This window comes from Salvelinus namaycush, chromosome 32 (assembly GCF_016432855.1).
Source record: "Salvelinus namaycush isolate Seneca chromosome 32, SaNama_1.0, whole genome shotgun sequence".
Taxonomy (NCBI): domain Eukaryota; kingdom Metazoa; phylum Chordata; class Actinopteri; order Salmoniformes; family Salmonidae; genus Salvelinus; species Salvelinus namaycush.
This window is the reverse complement of record NC_052338.1, coordinates 25,846,516-25,871,451: the sequence shown is the minus strand read 5'-3', so window position 1 is coordinate 25,871,451 and position 24,936 is coordinate 25,846,516. Positions and strand designations below refer to the sequence as shown.

Below are 24,936 nucleotides of genomic sequence, written 5' to 3'. Positions count from 1 at the left end.
TCAGTATATAGTGGCTGGTGACGGTCTGTCCTCTGTATAGTGGCTGGTGAATGTCTGTCCTGTGTATAGTGGCTGGTGACGGTCTGTCCTCTGTATAGTGGCTGGTGACTGTCTGTCTTCAGTATAGTGGCTGGTGACTGTCTGTCTTCAGTATAGTGGCTGGTGACTGTCTGTCTTCAGTATAGTGGCTGGTGACTGTCTGTCCTCTGTATAGTGGCTGGTGACTGTCTGTCTTCAGTATATAGTGGCTGGTGACAGTCTGTCCTCTGTATAGTGGCTGGTGACTGTCTGTCTTCAGTATATAGTGGCTGGTGACTGTCTGTCTTCAGTATAGTGGCTGGTGACTGTCTGTCCTCTGTATAGTGGCTGGTGACTGTCTGTCTTCAGTATATAGTGGCTGGTGACGGTCTGTCCTCTGTATAGTGGCTGGTGACTGTCTGTCTTCAGTATATAGTGGCTGGTGACGGTCTGTCCTCTGTATAGTGGCTGGTGACGGTCTGTCTTCAGTATATAGTGGCTGGTGACTGTCTGTCTTCAGTATAGTGGCTGGTGACTGTCTGTCTTCAGTATATAGTGGCTGGTGACTGTCTGTCTTCAGTATAGTGGCTGGTGACTGTCTGTCCTCTGTATAGTGGCTGGTGACTGTCTGTCTTCAGTATATAGTGGCTGGTGACTGTCTGTCTTCAGTATAGTGGCTGGTGACTGTCTGTCCTCTGTATAGTGGCTGGTGACTGTCTGTCTTCAGTATATAGTGGCTGGTGACGGTCTGTCCTCTGTATAGTGGCTGGTGACTGTCTGTCTTCAGTATATAGTGGCTGGTGACGGTCTGTCCTCTGTATAGTGGCTGGTGACTGTCTGTCTTCAGTATAGTGGCTGGTGACTGTCTGTCCTCTGTATAGTGGCTGGTGACTGTCTGTCTTCAGTATATAGTGGCTGGTGACGGTCTGTCCTCTGTATAGTGGCTGGTGACTGTCTGTCCTCTGTATAGTGGCTGGTGACTGTCTGTCTTCAGTATATAGTGGCTGGTGACTGTCTGTCTTCAGTATATAGTGGCTGGTGACTGTCTGTCTTCAGTATAGTGGCTGGTGACTGTCTGTCTTCAGTATAGTGGCTGGTGACTGTCTGTCTTCAGTATAGTGGCTGGTGACTGTCTGTCTTCAGTATAGTGACTGGTGACTGTCTGTCCTCTGTATAGTGGCTGGTGACTGTCTGTCTTCAGTATAGTGGCTGGTGACTGTCTGTCTTCAGTATAGTGGCTGGAGACTGTGTCTTCAGTATAGTGGCTGGAGACTGTCTGTCCCCTGTATAGTGGCTGGAGACTGTCTGTCCTCTGTATAGTGGCTGGTGACTGTCTGTCTTCAGTATAGTGTCTGGTGACTGTCTGTCTTCAGTATAGTGTCTGGTGACTGTCTGTCTTCAGTATAGTGTCTGGTGACTGTCTGTCTTCAGTATAGTGTCTGGTGACTGTCTGTCTTCAGTATAGTCGCTGGTGACTGTCTGTCCTCAGTATAGTCGCTGGTGACTGTCTGTCCTCAGTATAGTGGCTGGTGACTGTCTGTCTTCAGTATAGTGGCTGGTGACTGTCTGTCTTCAGTATAGTGGCTGGAGACTGTGTCTTCAGTATAGTGGCTGGAGACTGTCTGTCTTCAGTATAGTGACTGGTGACTGTCTGTCCTCTGTATAGTGGCTGGTGACTGTCTGTCTTCAGTATAGTGGCTGGTGACTGTCTGTCTTCAGTATAGTGGCTGGTGACTGTCTGTCCTCAGTATAGTCGCTGGTGACTGTCTGTCTTCAGTATAGTGTCTGGTGACTGACTGTCCTCAGTATAGTCGCTGGTGACTGTCTGTCCTCAGTATAGTGGCTGGTGACTGTCTGTCTTCAGTATAGTGTCTGGTGACTGTCTGTCCTCAGTATAGTCGCTGGTGACTGACTGTCTTCCTGCTTTTCTAAGACTATATACTGTAGTGGGAGTCCCAAATGGCACCCTACTTCCTATATAGTGCAGAGTCCTATGGGCCCTGGTCAAAAGGGCCCTGGTCAATAGGGTGGCATTTGGGGCGAAGCCCTGCTCAATTTTATTGCTGAGTAAGGGAAAAAGCTTATACCTGGGAAAGAGTGTTTTCCAAAAGAGACTTTACCAGCAATTAACTCAGTAAGGAAGGAGAATAGGTTTTGACACTACTCAGGATTAAACAGACTCGTAGCCAGAAATTAATATATTACATAAAGGCTTTTATAAACTGGGTGATTCGAACCCTGAATGCTGATTGGCTGACAGCCGTGGTATATCAGACCGACAAAACATGTATTTTTACTGCTCTAATTACGTTGGTAACCAGTTTATAACCAATAAAGCTCCTCTGGGGTTTGTGGTATATGGCCAATATACCATGGCTAACGGCTGTATCCAGGCACTCCACAGAACAGCCCTTAGCCGTAGTATATTGGCCATATACCACACCTCCTCGTGCCTTATTGCTTAATTATATAAGGGCAGAGGACAGACAGGGCTAACCACACACACTCAGTGTGATTAACTTCAATTAAACATATAAGTATGAAAACAGTTCAATTCATTTTCAACGAGCAATGTTGATTCAACATCTGGTAGTGATTATAGCAGACTGATGATATCAGTCTCCTAATGTTGTATGTATAATGTTGTATGTATTAAAATGGTGTGAGTCAACAGAACTGGTGCTGTGTGTGCGTGCGTGTGTGTGTCCATTCTAACCTCTCCCTCTGTAGAGCTGATGCTGTCCTGTAGTAGTCCTCTGGAGAGTCTCTGTCTGCTTCCAGCGTGGGGAACCACCTCACTCAGCTCTGGAACAACACACAACACAACACTGATCCCAGATCTGTTTGTGCTATCCTTTTTGGCATGACAAGGAGTTGAAATTACAGTACAAACAGATCTGGGACCAGGCTAACAAAGGTCCTCTTGCTATAGAATTACATGAACATACTGTATAGATGAAAATAATCTGTGATAAAAGAGAGGCTGTTGGACATTAGGTACCATACATGTGTAGATCTATTGTAGGCCCTTACCATCAATCAATCTCCTTAGACTAGCGTCCTGTCTAGGGGATGTCCTTGTACATCAAGCTGCCTCACGCTACAGAAACAGAAACAGGAGATAGACTCCTGCTCCTATGAGCCGTTCTGCGTCCCACAAGCCAAGACTACTTACTCCACTATGGATAGATTTACAGGACTGTATGAACGGTAGGTAAATACACACACAAACATCCAAATCAAATCACACCCCACTATTCGCAGAACAGGCCTAATCACAGAAGGGTCCCTCCCTCCATCCCTCTTTCTCTCCCTCCTCCCTTTCCTTCCTTCCCTCCCTCCCACCTCTCTCTCTCTCTCTCTCCTCCATCACTCTCTCCCCCTGCCTCCACCTCTCTCCCCCTGCCTCCGCCTCGCTCTACCTCCCTCTCCCTCTCTCTCTCCTCCATCACTCTCTCCCCCTGCCTCCGCCTCTCTCCCCCTGCCTCCGCCTCGCTCTACCTCCCTCTCCCTCTCTCTCTCCTCCATCACTCTCTCCCTCTGTCTCCGCCTCTCTCCCCCTGCCTCCGCCTCGCTCTACCCTCTCCCTCTCTCTCTCCTCCATCACTCTCTCCCCCTCCCTCCACCTCTCTCCCCCTGCCTCCGCCTCGCTCTACCTCCCTCTCCCTCTCTCTCTCCTCCATCACTCTCTCCCCCTGCCTCCACCTCTCTCCCCCTGCCTCCACCTCTCTCCCCCTGCCTCCGCCTCGCTCTACCTCCCTCTCCCTCTCTCTCTCCATCACTCTCTCCCCCTGCCTCCGCCTCTCTCCCCCTGCCTCCGCCTCGCTCTACCTCCCTCTCCCTCTCTCTCTCCTCCATCACTCTCTCCCCCTGCCTCCACCTCGCTCTACCTCCCTCTCCCTCTCTCTCTCCTCCATCACTCTCTCCCCCTGCCTCCGCCTCGCTCTACCTCCCTCTCCCTCTCTCTCTCCTCCATCACTCTCTCCCCCTGCCTCCGCCTCGCTCTACCTCCCTCTCCCTCTCTCTCTCCTCCATCACTCTCTCCCCCTGCCTCCGCCTCTCTCCCCCTGCCTCCGCCTCGCTCTACCTCCCTCTCCCTCTCTCTCTCTCCTCCATCACTCTCTCCCCCTGCCTCCGCCTCTCTCCCCCTGCCTCCGCCTCGCTCTACCTCCCTCTCCCTCTCTCTCTCCTCCATCACTCTCTCCCCCTGCCTCCGCCTCTCTCCCCCTGCCTCCGCCTCGCTCTACCTCCCTCTCCCTCTCTCTCTCCTCCATCACTCTCTCCCCCTGCCTCCACCTCTCTCCCCCTGCCTCCGCCTCACTCTACCTCCCTCTCCCTCTCTCTCTCCTCCATCACTCTCTCCCCCTGCCTCCGCCTCGCTCTACCTCCCTCTCCCTCTCTCTCTCCTCCATCACTCTCTCCCCCTCCCTCCGCCTCTCTCCCCCTGCCTCCGCCTCGCTCTACCTCCCTCTCCCTCTCTCTCTCCTCCATCACTCTCTCCCCCTCCCTCCACCTCGCTCTACCTCCCTCTCCCTCTCTCTCTCCTCCATCACTCTCTCCCCCTGCCTCCGCCTCTCTCCCCCTGCCTCCGCCTCGCTCTACCTCCCTCTCCCTCTCTCTCTCCTCCATCACTCTCTCCCCCTCCCTCCACCTCGCTCTACCTCCCTCTCCCTCTCTCTCTCCTCCATCACTCTCTCCCCCTCCCTCCACCTCGCTCTACCTCCCTCTCCCTCTCTCTCTCCTCCATCACTCTCTCCCCCTCCCTCCACCTCTCTCCCCCTGCCTCCGCCTCGCTCTACCTCCCTCTCCCTCTCTCTCTCCTCCATCACTCTCTCCCCCTCCCTCCACCTCTCTCCCCCTGCCTCCGCCTCCCTCTCTCTCTCCTCCATCACTCTCTCCCCCTGCCTCCGCCTCTCTCCCCCTGCCTCCGCCTCGCTCTACCTCCCTCTCCCTCTCTCTCTCCTCCATCACTCTCTCCCCCTGCCTCCGCCTCGCTCTACCTCCCTCTCCCTCTCTCTCTCCTCCATCACTCTCTCCCCCTGCCTCCGCCTCTCTCCCCCTGCCTCCGCCTCGCTCTACCTCCCTCTCTCTCGCTCCCTGATATTGCTTAATCAACTGCCTCATTCAGTCTCTCCAGATCTGGATCAGTATTCGGAGACTGCCCAATGTCCCCTCATCAGGTCTATTATGGCTCCCGGAGATGGCAGATCAAGGGTCACTGCATCCATTATAATGGACTGGAAGAAGCCAGAGGAGCCCAGAAAAAAAAGGCCAGTGATAGTATGAATCCCAAATGGAATCCTATTTCCTACATAGTGCACTAAATAGGAAGTAGGGTGTTATTTAGGACACACACCATGTGTTTACGTCTGAAGGACAGATTTAGTTTGCAATGGTTTACTGTTTGTTTGTTTACTGAAGTGGCATTGGAGTACGAGGTCAAAGTTCAAAGTGCATTCAGAGATAATGCACGGTGGGTGAAAAAAGAATAAGAGGGATTTGCAAAAGAGGAGCATCATGCAAAACAAGTTTTAATACAAGACACATCTCAAGTCTTTGGGTACTGTTAGTCTTAGAGCTAGTGATGACAGTATGCATTAATACAAGACACATCTCAAGCCTTTGGGTACTGTTAGTCTTAGAGCTAGTGATGACAGTATGCATTAATACAAGCCGCTTCCCAAATGACACCCTATTCCCGAATCCCTACATAGTGCACTACTTTTGACCAGAGCCAATCGGATGCCATTTGGAGTGAGACACAGTCCTTGTTTGCCCCTCCATGTCCCTAATAAGGCAATAACTGTAGAGTTTGAGGGCACAGGAAATAGGAAAGGAGCTGATAGGACAGATATAGTGCACTACTTTTGACCAGGGCCCATAGGGAAGAGAAGTGAGAAGTGGGGGATGAGAGGGTGGCAGGTAGCCGAGCGGTTTAGAGCATTGGGCCAGTAACTGAAAGGTTGCTGGTTTGAATCTCCAAGCCGACTAGGTGACAAGTCTGTCAATGTGCCCTTGAGCAAGGTACCCTAATTGCTCCTGTAAGTTGCTCTGGATAAGAACGTCTGCTAAATGACAAAACAATGTAAAATTAGAATGGATGGAAGATTCAGGGTCAATCATCTGAACATAACCAGTAATGTGTATTCTATTTCCACATTGTGGGTATTACTGCCTAGGCAGGGAGCTATACTAGAATATGACCACTGTATTTCTGGATCTCTCCATCTCCCGGGGACTCACCTCTGGCAGGGCCGGCCATCCCAGGACTCTGCTGTTGGGCGCTGTTGTTGTTGTTGTTCATCTGGATGCCATTTTGTTTCATCAGTTGCATCAGCTCAGACTCCAGGGCTGCAATCTGCGAAGAAACCGTTTTAAATGAGTTTCAGGGTTAGCGACCCATGCAGTGTGGCTGTACAGTGGCTCCCTCCACTGGCAACATCATGTACCAGCAGGGGAAATGTCTAATCAAGGCAGTGTACTAATGTTGAACTGGGGTAATTACATAAGGGATTTATCTTGTACTTAGACAGCTTTGCACTGTACACAGTCAGCATTGTAAGCGTATACATGTACATCAAAGCCATATACTGTGGCAAGTATGTACTGAATGCTCACCTAAAAAGGAATGGGTGTAATCAGCAGCATTGAGAAAATGGGAGAGGGAATATACAGAGAAAGTATAGTTACCCTGACTTGCAGTCCCTGGATCTCCTCCAGGTGGGCCTTCTCTGTATCCTCCAGCCTCTTCCTCTCTGCATCCTCCTTCTGGACAAACTCCACCTCTCTGGAAGAAACAGAGGAGATGGGGGTTAGAAGGGTATGTTGGTGGTCCTCTGACAGGGGTGAGGTTAGAAGGGTATGTTGGTGGCCCTCTGACAGGGGTGAGGTTAGAAGGGTATGTTGGTGGCCCTCTGACAGGGGTGAGGTTAGAAGGGTATGTTGGTGGCCCTCTGACAGGGGTGAGGTTAGAAGGGTATGTTGGTGGCCCTCTGACAGGGGTGAGGTTAGAAGGGTATGTTGGTGGCCCTCTGACAGGGGTGAGGTTAGAAGGGTATGTTGGTGGCCCTCTGACAGGGGTGAGGTTAGAAGGGTATGTTGGTGGCCCTCTGACAGGGGTGAGGTTAGAAGGGTATGTTGGTGGTCCTCTGACAGGGGTGAGGTTAGAAGGGTATGTTGGTGGCCCTCTGACAGGGGTGAGGTTAGAAGGGTATGTTGGTGGTCCTCTGACAGGGGTGAGGTTAGAAGGGTATGTTGGTGGCCCTCTGACAGGGGTGAGGTTAGAAGGGTATGTTGGTGGCCCTCTGACAGGGGTGAGGTTAGAAGGGTATGTTGGTGGCCCTCTGACAGGGGTGAGGTTAGAAGGGTATGTTGGTGGTCCTCTGACAGGGGTGAGGTTAGAAGGGTATGTTGGTGGCCCTCTGACAGGGGTGAGGTTAGAAGGGTATGTTGGTGGCCCTCTGACAGGGGTGAGGTTAGAAGGGTATGTTGGTGGCCCTCTGACAGGGGTGAGGTTAGAAGGGTATGTTGGTGGTCCTCTGACAGGGGTGAGGTTAGAAGGGTATGTTGGTGGCCCTCTGACAGGGGTGAGGTTAGAAGGGTATGTTGGTGGCCCTCTGACAGGGGTGAGGTTAGAAGGGTATGTTGGTGGCCCTCTGACAGGGGTGAGGACAGGGACAGAGTGTTAGGTGGTTGGATGGTTGGGGACAGCTCCTCTCAGAGGGGTGTGGACAGGGACAGAGTGTTAGGTGGTTGGATGGTTGGGAACAGCTCCTCTCAGAGGGGTGAGGACAGGGATGTGAAGGGATGGGTAGAGCTCATCTCTCTGTTGTCTCCTTTAACAAGAGTGTATAGGGGTAAGGGAAAGGGAAAGGGAAAGGGTGCAGTGTGTGTGTGTGTGTATGTGTGTGTGTGTGTGTGTGTGTGTGTGTGTGTGTGTGTGTGTGTGTGTGTGTGTGTGTGTGTGTGTGTGTGTGTGTGTGTGTGTGTGTGTGAGAGATGGTAAAGGAGAATATCCCAGGGAGAATAGGAGCTCAGTGAACTTAAGTCAGAGTGACAGTCAGACACAGTCCTGCCTTTCTCTTCAGCAGGGCTGAAGGACGCAAGGCTCCCTCGCACACACACAGACAACCATAACAAACCCAATACGGACATGTCGCATCAAGGGCAAGGGCAATTAAAGGCATTCAGAGCGGAGAGGGGCAAAGCGGTTCTGATGAGAATGACCATAGAGATCAACTCACTGCTGAGAAAGCGGCTGCGGTGTGGAGGAGAGCTGCACAGGAAGGAAGTCAACACAGCTCTCTCTCTCTAAAGCAATCCTTCAACTGAGTGCCACTTGGTTAAAATGTCCTCCAGACTAATGGGTGGAATTTGTTTGTGAAATTGTTTGATAAACATACTATAGGACATAACATATAGTGAGTGTATTACCTAAAATAAGCAACAATTTGAAAATGCCTCTAAACTTGGACTTGAATTTTAAAAAAAAGCTACAATAATAAGGTTTGACATGTCCATATGAACCAAAGTAGTCTGAATAATGTAGTAATACATTCTCAGGTTTTCAGTCGTAAACAACCAGTTTTACACTCATAGCAACAGATGACATGGACACATCTGAGTGGCTAGTTACTGACTAGACCAGAGCAACAGATCTGAAATGTGTGGCTAGTTACTGACTAGACCAGAGCAACAGATCTGAAATGTGTGGCTAGTTACTGACTAGACCTGAGCAACAGATCTGAAATGTGTGGTTAGTTACTGACTAGACCAGAGCAACACATCTGGAGTGTGTGGCTAGGTACTGACTAGACCAGAGCAACAGATCTGAAATGTGTGGCTAGTTACTGAATAGACCAGAGCAACACTTCTGGAGTATGTGGCTAGGTACTGACTAGACCAGAGCAACACGTCTGGAGTGTGTGGCTAGGTACTGACTAGACCAGAGCAACATGTCTGGAGTGTGTGGCTAGGTATTGACTAGACCAGAGCAACACGTCTGGAGTGTGTGGCTAGGTATTGACTAGACCAGTGCAACACGTCTGGAGTGTGTGGCTAGGTACTGACTAGACCAGAGCAACACGTCTGGAGTGTGTGGCTAGGTACTGAATAGACCAGAGCAACACGTCTGGAGTGTGTGGCTAGGTACTGACTAGACCAGAGCAACACGTCTGGAGTGTGTGGCTAGGTACTGACTAGACCAGAGCAACACGTCTGGAGTGTGTGGCTAGGTACTGAATAGACCAGAGCAACACGCCTGGAGTGTGTGGCTAGGTACTGACTAGACCAGAGCAACACGTCTGGAGTGTGTGGCTAGGTACTGACTAGACCAGAGCAACACGTCTGGAGTGTGTGGCTAGGTACTGAATAGACCAGAGCAACACGCCTGGAGTGTGTGGCTAGGTACTGACTAGACCAGAGCAACACGTCTGGGGATGAGTAACTCCCAAATAGGGGATAGAACCTGGGTTCGTAACATAACAAGCCTTACCAAGGCTAAGAATGATACAGTATATTGAACCAGTATATTGTCTAATTTAGACCAGTTTAGTACCAGACTTTGACTCACTTCTGCTGGAAGTCTTTGATGAGTTTCTTGGCCTTGTTGTACTTCTTCTCTAGGGTGGTGTACTGGCACTGGGCCTCCTTCAGGTGCTCGTTGACCGTGTGGCACAGGGTCTGGGCCTCGATCCAGTAACTCTCCAGCTTCAGCATCCTCTCCTTGTTCTCCTCCATGCTGGCCTTCAGCTGGCTCTTCTCCTTCTCCCAGCGTGCCTTCTCCCTCTCCACCACAGCAAGCTGGGATAGACAAGCACAGATAAGCATGGTATTACACTCACACCAACACGGCCTACACCCACCACTAGGCACATCATTAAATACAAACAGTGGAACACAAATACAGTATTGACAGATTTCCAAATACTGTAACGCACAAGCCAGCTGACTGACTCGACACACTATTACATGTAAGTATTACATGTTGTCACGATACCAGTACTTTGATACTAGGAAGTAAGTAAGTAAAGCAAACAAAACATGAAGATGACAATATTTCTTTGGAAATAGTCCTAATGTTGGAAGAAACATTTGTTAATTTTTCAAGCTATAGCACACAATAGGTTTTAAAGGAACAAAGACTTTAGTCTGCTTTGTGTTTTTCTTTTTGCCATGGAAACTCAGGTACAGTATGATAGTCAACACTAAAAAAGAGACCGTGCTATGGGTTAAACACATAACATAAAATATATAGCACCATAATATACTTGACTTAAGGCTTACTATCCAGCCTTCACAACGGAGAGAAACTAACAGACCATGTACTGACAAGCCCTTCGTTGAGCTTAGTTTATTGGTGTGACCTCCTTCTAAACATTGGTATTGTATTAAATCCTTCTACTCCTCAGGGCAAACTTCTAAAGCAACCCTCTCCCAAGGACCACCAGAGCAGCTCATGCTCAGAGTATTACACCAACAAGCTTATCTTTCAATTTCACTAAATCCACTCATTGAATTCAGTTAATATCTCTAAATCATTTCCTGCAGTTTGAGCTAAGCTGTCCTCGTGAGGATGCAGAGGGAGGATAAACCAGAAACTTTTAGAAAGCTGTGCCTGCTTGCATGTCACTCTCACTTAACCACTGGCTCTCTCACTGCCCAGACACCTTTGACATGAAACTGCAAGAGGCAACTCTGCCGTGCAGTGAAGCTAAACTGCTGAAATATACATGCAATTGCCTTAAATATTCAGAAATAACTTAAAATAGAAACTATTATACCCTGCACTGTCCAATGATGTCCTTTTTCCAAACATATGTCTATTTCTCATGCGTTTATTGCACTTAATTTGCCTTTTATACCATTCATCTTAGAGATGACAGCAGGGGACATTTCTTACCTTGTTTTTGAGCTTCTGTATCTCTGCCTCGGTGACAGTGTGCTTGATCTGCAGCTGAGGGAGTAGAAAGGGAGGAGGTCGATCTGATGATCAAACACTTGGCTGCGCAGCCTCTGTGCTGGACAAGCCTCATGCACACACACACACACAACCACTGAGAAGAGCCACACAGCCCAGCCCATGCATGACAGCACTCTCTACCACTGACAGGGAGAGACTCACAGAACAGGAGACCAAGAAGGAGAGTGAGAGAGAAAGGTACAAAGTAGAGAGGGAGAGAGAGAAAGGTACAAAGTAGAGGGAGAGAGAGAAAGGTACAAAGTAGAGAGGGAGAGAGAGAAAGGTACAAAGTAGAGAGGGAGAGAGAGAAAGGTACAAAGTAGAGAGGGAGAGAGAGAAAGGTACAAAGTAGAGAGGGAGAGAGAGAAAGGTACAAAGTAGAGAGGGAGAGAGAGAAAGGTACAAAGTAGAGAGGGAGAGAGAGAAAGGTACAAAGTAGAGGGAGAGAGAGAGAGAGAGAAAGGTACAAAGTAGAGAGGGAGAGAGAGAAAGGTACAAAGTAGAGGGAGAGAGAGAGAGAGAGAGAAAGGTACAAAGTAGAGAGGGAGAGAGAGAAAGGTACAAAGTAGAGAGGGAGAGAGAGAAAGGTACAAAGTAGAGGGATAGAGAGAAAGGTACAAAGTAGAGGGAGAGAGAGAAAGGTACAAAGTAGAGGGAGTGATAGAAAGGTCCAAAAATAGAGGGAGAGTCAGTAGGCAGAGGGAGAAACGTGGAGAGTGAGTGACAGAAAGCGAAAGGGATATAGGAACTACATACAGTAAGTAGTAAGAGAGAAGTGAAGAAAGAGAGGCAGTTGAGGAAAGTGAAGAGAGAGAGAAAGCTGAAGAGAGAAAGGGGGAGAGAGAGAGAGAGAGTAGAGGTCTTGGGACAGTAGAGATTACATGATTTCTCACTCAATATCCAGAACACTGCAGTGCAGCTCAGGCAATTTGTTGAATGTGTCACAAGTGGGGAGTGAGGGACAAAATGTTCTGGTGCCAGCAGTGCTAGTAAGGCTTTTCAATCAATATTACTAGCAGGTTGGGTCCTTTAAAAAGGAAAATGGGCTCTAGAAGAAAGTAACGGCCAAAAACTACATTTCAGTCATTTGTTACTCTTTGACTTTGTTGCAATCAGGAACGAGAAATAGTTGTTGTACAAAGTTCCAAGCCACAGTATTAGTGATATTAGTGTGAGGAAAATACATAAGATGTTTTTGTTGGAACTTCTGTATTTTTTTAGAGTGCTGGAATACTTAGACTAATGAAATAGACAGAAGAATAGAATCAAATAAATACAATAGACAAATGAAAGGGGTGTTCGAGTGACCTCTCTGAATGTCTGGTAGAGTTTGGTTGCGTCCAACTCTGAGGGGGAAATGATGTCATCTGTTTCTGGCAAATCGAACACCTCGATGCTCTTCTCCCCGTCACCCTCCTCATCCCCACCACCGTCCGCGGCCGGCCCCGCCTCTTCCTCCTCATCAGTGGCGTACTCCCCAGTCTGAGGACACACACAGACACACACACAACATGAGAAATGAGAATCATTCCATAACTAGTCGTACATGTCACTGGGAACACACAGTATTATGTATCTAAAGCTTGTTTACTGTTTTCATCTTCTCTTTCTTTGTTCTGACTTGGTCTAACTTTCATTGAGTTATCCCTTCCTATTTTAAGAAGCGCTGCCTGCCACTCCAATGTTGCATTTGATAATGAAAACGATTAATATGTTTTACAGTGAGGACAACAAATACACCAGTGTAAGCTTTCTCTCAGCCAAGGTTGTAAATTCAGCTCTCTTTCTCAGGATGGAAGGGGAAGGCAGAGGCTCTGTGCTTCACAATAATGTCTCCAAAACTCAACAGCACTGAGAGGATGGTTAAGTTCATAACTGATTCATAACTGGCTGTGTTATTATGAGGAAAGGAGAGAGAGAAAGAGACTTAGCGAGAGTGAGCGAGAGACCAGTTGTCCGGTCTGGGTACAGGATGACAGGGGTCCTGTCAAAGTGAGAGGGACAGGGATGATTGAGGGATGGGGAGTTGAGGAGAGGGTCAGGGTTGCAGGGGTAGGTAAAGACGGGGGATGAGGTGAGGAAGAGGGATGATTGAGGGATGGGGAGTTGAGGAGAGGGTCAGGGTTGCAGGGGTAGGTAAAGACGGGGGGTGAGGTGAGGAAGAGGGATGATTGAGGGATGGGGGGTTGAGGAGAGGGTCAGGGTTAGGGGGTAAAGCTGGGGGGTGAGGTGAGGGATGATTGAGGGATGGGGTTTGAGGAGAGGGTCAGGGTCAGGGTTAGGGGGGTATAGGTAAAGCTTGGGGATGAGGTAAGGTGTGGAAGGGGGATGATTGAGGGATGGGGGATGAGGAGAGGGTCAGAGTTACGGTTACAGGGGGGTAAGTAAGGAAGAGGGATGATTGTGCAGTATGTGTGGTCTAGAACACAGCCACAGCAGGATACTCTATGTGCTTCTCTTCCCTGCAGCCTCACTAAAGTGATCCAGACAGACATGCTTATAAAGAGGAGTTCCGCACTGCTGCAGCCTGCAGCAGCCTCAGATCTGGTTGCAGAGAGCCAGGCAGGGAGAGCCAAGCAGACCCAGGGCCTGCTCTACCCAGGATCGAATGATCCATCCTGGCATCCTCTCTCTGGTCCTTCTGCCAGAATCACACTGGGCGATTGACACCTCAGATACACTGGTGCTGGAGCTTACAGAGATGGCGAGCAAACAAACATACACACACAGAAACATTATTAGAAACATCTGGTGCTTGCTTTGTTATGGTACAGCAGAAGATTTCTCTCCTGCTGCTCTCAACAAATATCTGCTATAGTGCATTTATAGTGTGTGTGTGTGTTTACATGGCTGACGATCTGGACAGACACATCTAAAGCCTTGCTGACTTACTCAGGGCTGACCAGTCAGAGATTTAACCCTGTGTCTCTCTCTCTCTCATCGAAAGTAGTGCACTATATAGGGGATAGGGTGCCATTAAGTCTTACAGTCTGACAGCACACAGTATAATAGTGATGATTGAATTACCATTACTAATATGTCTGACATTCCTACAGAATCCATAGCTACCCCAGGCAGTCAAAACGGTGCTTGGGAACCTACACTGGGGACTCCACACTGAATTGAAACTAGCAAAACATTCATTATGCATAACCGACATGGTAAACAATTATGAATTCTGTAAGATGATCTACGCTCTGCAATAAAATGACAGCATTAATATCAATAGCTCCATAAATATTACATTAAGTTCCTACCACATGGCACATTATTCACCCTAAACACAGCTTGGGACTGATAATATCAGAAAGCTGTGGAGCTTTTGGTTTGGCTGGTGTTCCCAGTACACAGACAGACATGCAATACAACCCTCTCAGTGACAACAATCCATCCACCAATGAATGACAAACAGTAATGGACGTTTGGCCAAATAAAAATGTTGTATATGAAATCATCGCGCATAGATACACATAAATACTTGAGGTAGTCGAATATAGTTCATAGTTTAAACTAAAAGGCAATTAGTGTCTTTGATATTGCCAAATATTTGAATTAGAACCAAAAACTACAACAGTTAGTGGAATTAGTCTAAATATATGATCATAAGCACATGTTTTAGAGGGCTCTTAGACATGAATCTTATAGCCTAGAATTAAATGAGGGACATGGAATCACCTCAACATTAGAGTAGACCACTTTTGCAGCTTCAAAATGACTAACAAATATATTTTAATAATGAGTGACATAAGGTAATACAGTAACACTTACATTTAAATCTTACTAATTTAGCAGACGCTCCACAGCGACTTACAGTAGTGACTGCATACAATTGTCAGTTGACATCAAGTTGTAGTAACTTTGTGATTATTACAATAGCAACATTTAAATAGTTTAAAAAAGTTTTACTTTTTGGGGATCTGTATTCAAATAGTTGTAGTCACCTTCAAAGTAATTATTTGTTCTCCTTGAAAAATACCCTGAACTAACATATATACGCAACATGTAAAGTGTTGGTCCCTTGTTTCATGAGCTGAAATAAAAAATCCCAGAAATGTTCCATAAAGAAAAAAATATTCCATCCCTGTTTGTGAGCATTTCTCCTTTACCAAGATAATCCATCCACCTGACAGGTGTGGCATATCAAGAAGCTGATTAAACAGCATGATCATTACATATGTGCACCTCATGCTGAGGACAATAAAAGGCCACTCTAAAATGTGCAGATTTGTCATACAACACATTGCCACAGATGTCTCTGTCACGCCTGCTCCCGCTCCCCCTCTCTGGCGCTCGAGGGCACCAGGCTGCCCTTCATTACGCACACCTGTCACCTTCATTACGTGTATCTGGCCAATATTGGACTTACCTGGACTCCATTACTTTGTTGATTGCCTTAAATCTGTCTGTTCCGCAGTTGGTTTCCCGTGTCAGCATTATTGTCCTTATGTCATTTTGTTCCCCCTGTCCAGACGCTGTTCTTGTTTTGGTCTGATGTCCGTTTTCCAGTAAATGTTCACTCCCTGTACTTGCTTCTGGTCTCCAGAGTTGAGAGGTACAGAATGCTGACACCACTAAAGGAAGCATCAGGGAGTTTTTGTTTTTTGTTTTGATTGGTGACGGCTCGTCAGGTGCCGTCGCCGATGGAACCAGGGGTGCCTCAGCTAGCTCGTCGGGCTTCCAAACCTTAGCTGGCTTGAGAGGTCTTCTTGCCCCGGTTGGCTTGGCAGACACCCACCCCACGTCATGATTCAGCTGGCCCATCAGGCTCCCACGCCTCAGCCGGTTTGTCAGGCTCCCACGCCTCAGCGGTAATCGTCAGGCTTTCACGCCTCAGCTGGAACGTCAGGCTCTCACGCCTCAGCCGGCTCGTCAGGCTCCCACGCCTCAGCCGGCTCGCCAGGCTCCCACGCCTCAGCCGGATAGTCAGGCTTCTACGCCTCAGCCAGCTTGTCCAGCTCCCATGCCTCGGCCGGCCCGTCATGCTCGCCCAGGTGGGAAGCTGGGTGGCGCCCCTAGAGGGGGGGAGCTGTCATGTCTGCTCCCGTTCCCCCTCTCTGGTGCTCAAGGGCGCCAGGCTGCCCTTCATTATGCACCATGTCTCCATCATTATGCGCAGCGGCGCAATATTGGACTCACCTAGACTCCATTACTTTGTTGATTGCCCTTCTATATCTGTATGTTCCTCAGTTGGTGCCCTGTGTCAGCATTATTGTCCTTATGTCGTTTTGTTCCCCCTGTCCAGACAATGTTCTTGTTTTGGTTTGATGTTCGTTTTCCAGTAAATGCTTCTCGTCTCCAGCGTTGATCCTTACAGTCTCAAGTTTTGAAGGAGCATGCAATTGGCATGCTGACTGCAGGAAGGTCCACCAGAGCTGTTGCCAGAGAATTTAATGTTAATTTCTCATAAGCCGCCTCCAACGTCATTTTAGAGAATTAGGCAGTACGTCCAACTGGCCTCACAACCGCAGACCACGTGTATGGTGTCGTGTGGCTGAGCGGTTTGCTGATGTCAACGTTGTGAACAGAATGCCCAGTGGTGGTGGGTTATGGTAAGGGTAGGCATAAGCTATAGACAATTGCAACACAATTGCATTTTATCTATGGCAGTTTGAATGCACAGAGATACAGTGACAAGATCCTGAGGTCCATTGTCGTGCCATTCATCACCTCATGTTTCAGCATGGATCGCAAGGATCTGTACACAATTCCTGGAAGCTGAAAATGTCCCAGTTCTTCCATGGCCTGCATACTTACCAGACACGTCCCCCATTGAGCATGTTTGGGATGCTCTGGATCGACGTGTACGACAGTGTGTTCCAGTTCCCGCCAATATCCAGCAACTTTGCATAGCCATTGAAGAGGAGTGGGACAACATTCCACAGGCCACAATCAACAGCCTGATCAACTCTATGTGAAGAAGATGTGTCACGCTGCATGAGGCAAATGGTGGTCACAGTAGATACTGACTGGTTTTCTGATCCTACCTTTTTTTAAGGTATCTGTGACCAAGGGATCCATATCTGTATTCCCAGTCATGGGAAATCCATAGATTAGGGCCTAATTAATTTATTTCAATTGACTGATTTCCTTATATGAACTTTAACTCAGTAAAATCGTTGAAATTGCTGCATGTTGCGTTTATATTTGTGTTCAGTATAGTTCATTTCCACCAGGGGTTGGAACCGGTTCAGGGAACAGAACCGAAAACCGGAAAATAACAAACATTTTCAAGGAACAGAATTAGAACCAGGAATGAAAGTAATTTTGATTTCAGAGGTTTAAAAAGGAACAGAAAATAACCATTTAAACCGTTACTTTTTGTTGTTGTTAGAACCGGTTCATAACTTTATTTTGCTGCTCGGAACAGTGGAATGGAACGCAGAACATACTGGTTCTGTTCAGAACGAAACGATAGGGAAATGTTTTTGTTCCAACCCCTGCTTTACACAAAGCATAGTTAAAACTATAGCTATCCCAGGTCTGACAAACACACATACAAACACACACACCAATAACCTACTTGTCACACCCTGATCTGTTTCACCTGTCTTTGTGATTGTCTCCACGCCCCTCCAGGTGTCGCCCATCTTCCCCATTATCCCCTGTGTATTTATACCTGTGTTCTCTGTTTGTCTGTTGCCAGTTCGTTTTGTTTCGTCAAGCGGTTTTCCCGCTGTTCCTGTAACGCGATTGTTCCTGTTTTCTAGTTTCCCGGTTTTGACCTTTTCTGCCTGGCCTGACCCTGCCTGCCGTCCTGTACCTTTTCCCCACCTATCTGGATTACTGACCTCTGCCTACCCTGACCCCGAGCCTGCCTGCCGTCCTGTACCTTTGCACCACCTATCTGGATTACTGACCCCTTTCTGCCTTGACCTGTCTTTTGTCTGCCCCTGTTGGATTAATAAACTGTTGTTAATTTGACGTTGTCTGCACCTGGGTCTCACCTGATACGTGATACTACTTCACAACACTGCCAAATGCCATTCTAAATCCCTCTCTGATTTTCTATCTATCTAATCATGATGTGCTGGGTGGCGGGGACACATACATATATCAGACATATACAGTATATTACCATGCATATCAGACATATACAGTATATTACCATACATATATCAGACATATACAGTATATTACCATACATATATCAGACATATACAGTATATTACCATACATATATCAGACATACTGTAAGGGGTGCGTAACTGGTGGCAGCGAAGTCAGACGCAGGAGAGCAGAGCTGGGTAATAACCGGAGCAGTTCAATATATATATATCGCCGAACACCGCCCGAACAAGGAGAGGACAGTTGTACCCCCCCCATGACGCGCGGCTCCAGCAGCGCGCCAACACCGGCCTCGGGGACGACCCGGAGGGCGAGGTGCAGGGCGATCCGGACGGAGACGGTGGAACTCCCGCAGCATTGAAGGGTCCAACACGTCCTCCACCGGAACCCAGCATCTCTCCTCCGGACCATACCCCTCCCAGTCCACGAAGTACTGAAGGCCCCTCGCCCGACGCCTCGAAACCAGTATGGAACGAACGGAGTACGCCAGGGCCCCCTCAATGTCCAGAGGGGGCGGCGGAACCTCCCGCACCTCAGACTCCTGGAGTGGGCCAGCCACCACCGGCCTGAGGAGAGACACATGGAACGAGGGGTTAATATGGTAATCGGGGGGAAGCTGTAACCTGTAACTCACCTCGTTCAGTCTCCTCAGGACTTTAAATGGCCCCACAAACCGCGGACCCAGCTTCCGGCAGGGTAGGCGGAGGGGCAGGTTTCGGGTTGAGAGCCCGGTGCGAACACCGGGGCCTCACTGCGGTCACGGTCTGCGCCGGCTTTCTGGCGCAGCACGACGAGCTGAAGGTGAACATGGGCGGCGTCCCATGTTTCCTCCACGCACTGGAACCAGTCGTCCACAGCAGGAGCCTCGGTTTGACTCTGATGCCAAGGAGCCAGAACCGGCTGATACCCCAGTACGCACTGGAAGGGGGAGAGGTTAGTGGAGGAGTGGTGGAGCGAGTTCTGGGCCATCTCTGCCCAGGGCACGAACGCTGCCCACTCCCCCGGCCGGTCCTGGCAATATGACCTCAGAAACCTACCCACATCCTGGTTAACTCTCTCCACCTGCCCGTTACTCTCGGGGTGAAAACCCGAGGTAAGGCTGATCGAGACCCCCAGACGTTCCATGAACGCCCTCCAGACCCTCGAAGTGAACTGGGGACCCCGATCAGACACTATGTCCTCAGGCACCTCGTAGTGCCGGAAGACGTGTGTAAACAAGGCCTCCGCAGTCTGTAGGGCCGTAGGGAGACCGGGCAGTGGGAGGAGACGGCAGGACTTAGAAAAACGGTCCACAACGACCAGGATCGTGGTGTTACTCTGTGAGGGAGGTAGATGGGTAAGGAAATCCACCGACAGGTGCGACCAAGGCCTTTGTGGAACGGGTAAGGGGTGTAACTTACCTCTGGGAAGGTGCCTAGGAGCCTTACACTGGGCGCACACCGAGCAGGAGGAAACATACACCCTCACGTCCTTAGCCAAAGTGGGCCACCAGTACTTCCCACTCAGACAGCGCACCGTCCAACCGATGCCTGGGTGACCAGAGGAGGGTGACGTGTGGGCCCAATAGATCAGCCGGTCACGGAACATACAGACGCCCAGCGGGACACTGGAGGGGAGTGGGCTCTGCACGTAGCGCCTGCTCAATGTCCGCGTCCATCTCCCACACTACCTGTGCCACCAGGCAGGAGGCCAGGAGTATGGGGTGGGATCCATGGGCCGCTCCTCTGTGTCATACAGCCGGGACAGTGCGTCTGCCTTCACGTTCTGGGAACCTGGTCTGTAAGAAAGGGTGAAAACAAAATCGGTGAAAAACATGGCCCACCTTGCCTGGCGAGGGTTTAGTCTCCTCGCCGCCCGGATGTACTCCAGATTGCGGTGGTCAGTCCAGATGAGAAAAGGGTGTTAAGCCCCCTCAAGCCAATGTCTCCATGCCTTCAAAGCCTTGACGACAGCCAACAGCTCCCGGTCCCCCACGTCATAGTTTCGCTCCGCCGGGCTGAGCTTCCTCAAGAAGAAGGCACAGGGGCGGAGCTTCGGTGGCGTACCCGAGCACTAAGAGAGCACGGCTCCTATCCCAGCCTCGGACGCGTCCACCTCCACTATGAATGCCAAAGTGAGATCCGGATGGGCCAGCACGGGAGCCGAGGTAAACAGAGCCCTCAGGTGACCAAAAGCCCTGTCCGCCTCAGTCGACCACTGCAAACGTACCAGTCCCTCCTTCAGCAGTGATATAATGGGAGCCGCTACCTGACCAAAACCCCGGATAAACCTCCGGTAGTAGTTGGCAAACCCTAGAAACCGCTGCACCTCCTTTACCGTGGTGGGAGTTGGCCAATTACGTACGGCTGAGATGCGGTCACTCACCATCTCCACCCCTGAGGTGGAAATGCGGTACCCTAGGAAGGAGACGGACTGTTGGAAGAACAGGCATTTCTCAGCCTTGGCGTACAGGTCATGCTCCAACAGTCGACCAAGCACCTTGCGCACCAGGGGCACATGCTCGGCGCGTGTAGCGGAGTATATCAGAATGTCATCAATATACACCACTACACCCTGGCCGTGCAGGTCCCTGAAAATCTACGTCTACAAAGGCTTGGAAGACTGATGGAGCATTCATCAACCGTACAGCATGACGAGGTACTCATAATGCCCTGAGGTCGTACTGAATTCCGTCTTCCACTCGTCTCCCTCCCCGATGCACACCAGGTTGTAAGCACTCCTGAGATCAAGTTTGGTGAAGAAGCGCGCCCCGTGCATTGACTCAATCGCCGTGGCGATAAGAGGTAGCGGGTAACTGTACCTCCAGTTATCTGATTTAGGCCTTGATAGTCAATACACGGGCGCAGACCTCCCTCCTTCTTCTTCACAAAAAATAAACTCGAGGAGGCGGGTGAAGTGGAGGACCGAATGTACCTCTGACGCAGGGATTCGGAGACATATGTTTCCATAGCCACCGTCTCAGCCTGTGACAGGGGATACACGTGACTCCTGGGAAGTGCGGCGTCTACCAGGAGATTTATCGCACAATCCCCCCGTCAATGGGGTGATAATTGGGTCACCTTCTTTTTGGAGAAGGCGAGAGCCAAATCGGCATATTTGGGGGGAATGCGCACGGTGGAGACCTGGTCTGGACTTCCCACCGTAGTAGCACCTACGCAAACCCCTAAACACCTCCCCGAGCACTCTCGCGACCACCCCGTGAGAGCCCTCCGTTGCCATGAAACAGTGGGGTCATGACAAGCTAACCAGGGTAGGCCTAGCACCACGGGAAACGCAGGAGAGTCAATGAGAAAGAGACTGATTCTCTCCGTGTGACCCCCCTGCGTCACCATGCCCAGAGGAGCGGTGGCCTCCCTAATCAACCCTGACCCTAATGGTCGACTATCTAAGGCGTGAACTGGGAAGGGCATAGCCACAGGAACGATGGGGATCCCTAAACTATGGGCAAATGATTTGTCAATAAAATTCCCAGCCGCGCCTGAATCGACGAGTGCCTTATGCTGGGAATGTGGGGAAAAGTAACGAACAAAAACATGTGTGCAACAGAGGGCTCTGGGTGAGAATGGTGCCGGCTCACCTGGGGTGACGCCAGAGTGCCCTGCACTCCCAGAGGAACCAACCCGGCACCGACCGGCAGTGTGCATCGGAGCGGTGGTGCCGCGGGTAGCCAGCAGGTTATCCAGCCGAATGGACAGGTCTACCAGCTGGTCGAAGGTGAGGGTGGTGTCCCTGCAGGCCAACTCTCGACGGAAGTCCTCGCGCAAACTGCTGCGATAGTGGTCGATCAGGGCCCTGTCGTTCCAGCCCACTCCGAAGGCCAGGGTCCAAAAATCCAAGCGAACTCCTGTGTGCTCCTCGTCCCCTGCCGCAGGTGGAAAAGACGTTCACCCGCCACTCTACCCTCGGGCGGGTGTTCGAAGACTTTCCGGAAACGACGGGTGAACTCCTCAAAGTGGTCCAGCACCGCATCTCCTTCCACCCACATGGCGTTGGCCCACTCCAGGGCTTTCCCAGAGAGGCATGAGACGAGGGCGGACACTCTTTCACGGCCCGAAGGAGCCAGGTATAACTCCAACGGCAGCAGAAAACCCTGGCAGCGGGCAGCCGTCCCATCGTACTCCCCGGGGAGGGTGAGGCGAATCCCATTGGAACCGGAAGCAGGGGGAGCGAGTAGTGGAAGCCCCTGTTGTTGTGCTGGTGGAGGTGCTGAAGGAACTCTCCGTCTCTCCCAGCGGTCCATAGCTTGGACGACGCGGTCCATGGCGGCGCCGAGATGGTGGAGCATCGCTGTGTGTTCCTGGACGCGCTCCTCGACCCCTATAACAGGGGCACCTGCTCCTGCTGACTCCATATTCGGGTGTGGTATTCTGTAAGGGGTGCGTAACTGGTGGCAGCGAAGTCAGACGCAGGAGAGCAGAGCTGGGTAATAACCGGAGCGGTTTAATATATATATATATATATATATATATATAACCACCGGCATCCAGAATAATAAAGAATGGGTACAAAACCCGTCGCGCACCAGACAACAATGTGTACAAGCACTTACAACAAGTGCAATACACAACACATAATGAGGGAATGAAAACCAGGTGAGTGGGAAAACAAGACAAAACAAATGGAAAATGAAAAATGGATCGGCGATGGCTAGAAGACCGGTGACGTCGACCGCCGAACACCGCCCGAACAAGGAGAGGAACCGACTTCGGTAGAAATCGTAACACATACACAGTATATCAAATAAAATAAAATAAAATGTTATTTGTCACATACACATGTTTAGCAGATGTTAATGCGAGTGTAGCGAAATGCTTGTGCTTCTAGTTCTGACAATGCAGTAATAACCAACGAGTAATCTAACCTAACAGTTCCACAACTACTACCTTATACACACAAGTGTAAAGGGATAAAGAATATGTACATAAAGATATATGAATAAGTGATGGTACAGAACGGCATAGGCAAGATGCAGTAGATGGTATCGAGTACAGTATATACATATGAGATGAGTAATGTAGGGTATGTAAACATAAAAGTGGCATAGTTTGGGCCTTCCGGGTGGCGCAGTGGTCTAGGGCACTGCATCGCAGTGCTAACTGCGCCACCAGAGTCTCTGGGTTCGCGCCCAGGCTCTGTCGCAGCCGGCCGCGACCGGGAGGTCCGTGGGGCGACGCACAATTGGCATAGCGTCGTCCGGGTTAGGGAGGGTTTGGCCAGTAGGGATATCCTTGTCTCATCGCGCTCCAGCGACTCCTGTGGCGGGCCGGGCGCAGTGCGCGCTAACCAAGGGGGCCAGGTACACGGTGTTTCCTCCGACACATTGGTGCGGCTGGTTTCCGGGTTGTTTAACAGTCTGATGGCCTTGAGATAGAAGCTGTTTTTCAGTCTCTCGGTCCCTGCTTTGATGCACCTGTACTGACCTCGCCTTCTGGATGATAGCGGGGTGAACAGGCAGTGGCTCGGGTGGTTGTTGTCCTTGATGATCTTTATGGCCTTCCTGTGACATCGGGTGGTGTAGGTGTCCTGGAGGGCAGGTAGTTTGCCCCCAGTGATGCGTTGTGCAGACCTCACTACCCTCTGGAGAGCCTTACGGTTGTGGGCGGAGCAGTTGCCGTACCAGGCGGTGATACAGCCCGACAGGATGCTCTCGATTGTGCATCTGTAGAAGTTTGTGAGTGCTTTTGGTGACAAGCCGAATTTCTTCAGCCTCCTGAGCCTTCTTCACAACGCTGCGTTCTTCAGCTGCTGCGCCTTCTTCACAACGCTGTCTGTGTGGGTGGACCAATTCAGTTTGTCCGTGATGTGTACGCCGAGGAACTTAAAACGTACTACCCTCTCCACTACTGTCCCGTCGACGTGGATAGGGGGGGTGCTCCCTCTGCTGTTTCCTGAAGTCCACAATCATCTCCTTTGTTTTGTTGACGTTGAGTGTGAGGTTATTTTCCTGACACCACCCTCCGAGGGCCCTCACCTCCTCCCTGTAGGCCGTCTCGTCGCTGTTGGTAATCAAGCCTACCACTGTAGTGTCGTCCGCAAACTTGATGATTGAGTTGGAGGCGTGCATGGCCACGCAGTCGTGGGTGAACAGGGAGTACAGGAGAGGGCTCAGAACGCACCCTTGTGGGGTGCGTTCTTTTTAAGTAATTCATGCAAATTAATTACTTAAAAATCATACAATGTGATTTTCTGGATTTTTGTTTTAGATTCCGTCTCTCACAGTTGAAGTGTACCTATGATAAAAATTACAGACCTCTACATGCTTTGTAAGTAGGAAAACCTGCAAAATCGGCAGTGTATCAAATACTTGTTCTCCCCACTGTAGGTATTCCTCTTGTCCAGATGGGTTAGGGCAGTGTGCAGTGTGGTTGCGATTGCGTCGTCTGTGGACCTATTAGGGCGGTAAGCAAATTGGAGTGGGTCTAGGGTGTCAGGTAGGGTGGAGGTGATATGGTCCTTGACTAGTCTCTCAAAGCACTTCATGATGACGGAAGTGAATGCTACGGGGCGGTAGTCGTTTAGCTCAGTTACCGTAGCTTTCTTGGGAACAGGAACAATGGTGGCCCTCTTGAAGCATGTGGGAACAGCAGACTGGGATAAGGATTGATTGAATATGTCCGTAAACACACCAGCCAGCTGGTCTGCGCATGCTCTGAGGGCGCGGCTGGGGCTCCCGTCTGGGCCTGCAGCCTTGCGTGGCTTAACATGTTTAAATGTTTTACTCACGTCGGCTGCAGTGAAGGAGAGTTCGCAGGTTTTGGTAGCGGGCCGTGTCAGTGGCACTGTATTGTCCTCAAAGCGAGCAAAGAAGTTATTAAGTCTGTCTGGGAGCAAGACATCCTGGTCCGTGACGGGGCTGGTTTTCTTTTTGTAATCCGTGATTGACTGTAGACCCT

At 49.9% G+C, this 24,936-nt stretch overlaps 1 protein-coding gene across 1 annotated transcript in view; it reads right to left on the bottom strand.

Annotated features, from left to right (window-relative positions):
• LOC120027073 (neurabin-1-like) overlaps positions 1-24,936 on the bottom strand; it is a 124,040-nt gene that overhangs the window by 28,999 nt on the left and 70,105 nt on the right. Inside the window, exons 6-11 of the mRNA XM_038971915.1 lie at positions 12,287-12,460; positions 10,919-10,972; positions 9,590-9,819; positions 6,709-6,805; positions 6,223-6,376; positions 2,735-2,823 (exon numbers count right to left, since the gene is read on the bottom strand). Coding sequence (XP_038827843.1) covers positions 2,735-2,823; positions 6,223-6,376; positions 6,709-6,805; positions 9,590-9,819; positions 10,919-10,972; positions 12,287-12,460 — 798 coding nt within the window. The remainder of the gene's footprint in view (positions 1-2,734; positions 2,824-6,222; positions 6,377-6,708; positions 6,806-9,589; positions 9,820-10,918; positions 10,973-12,286; positions 12,461-24,936) is intronic.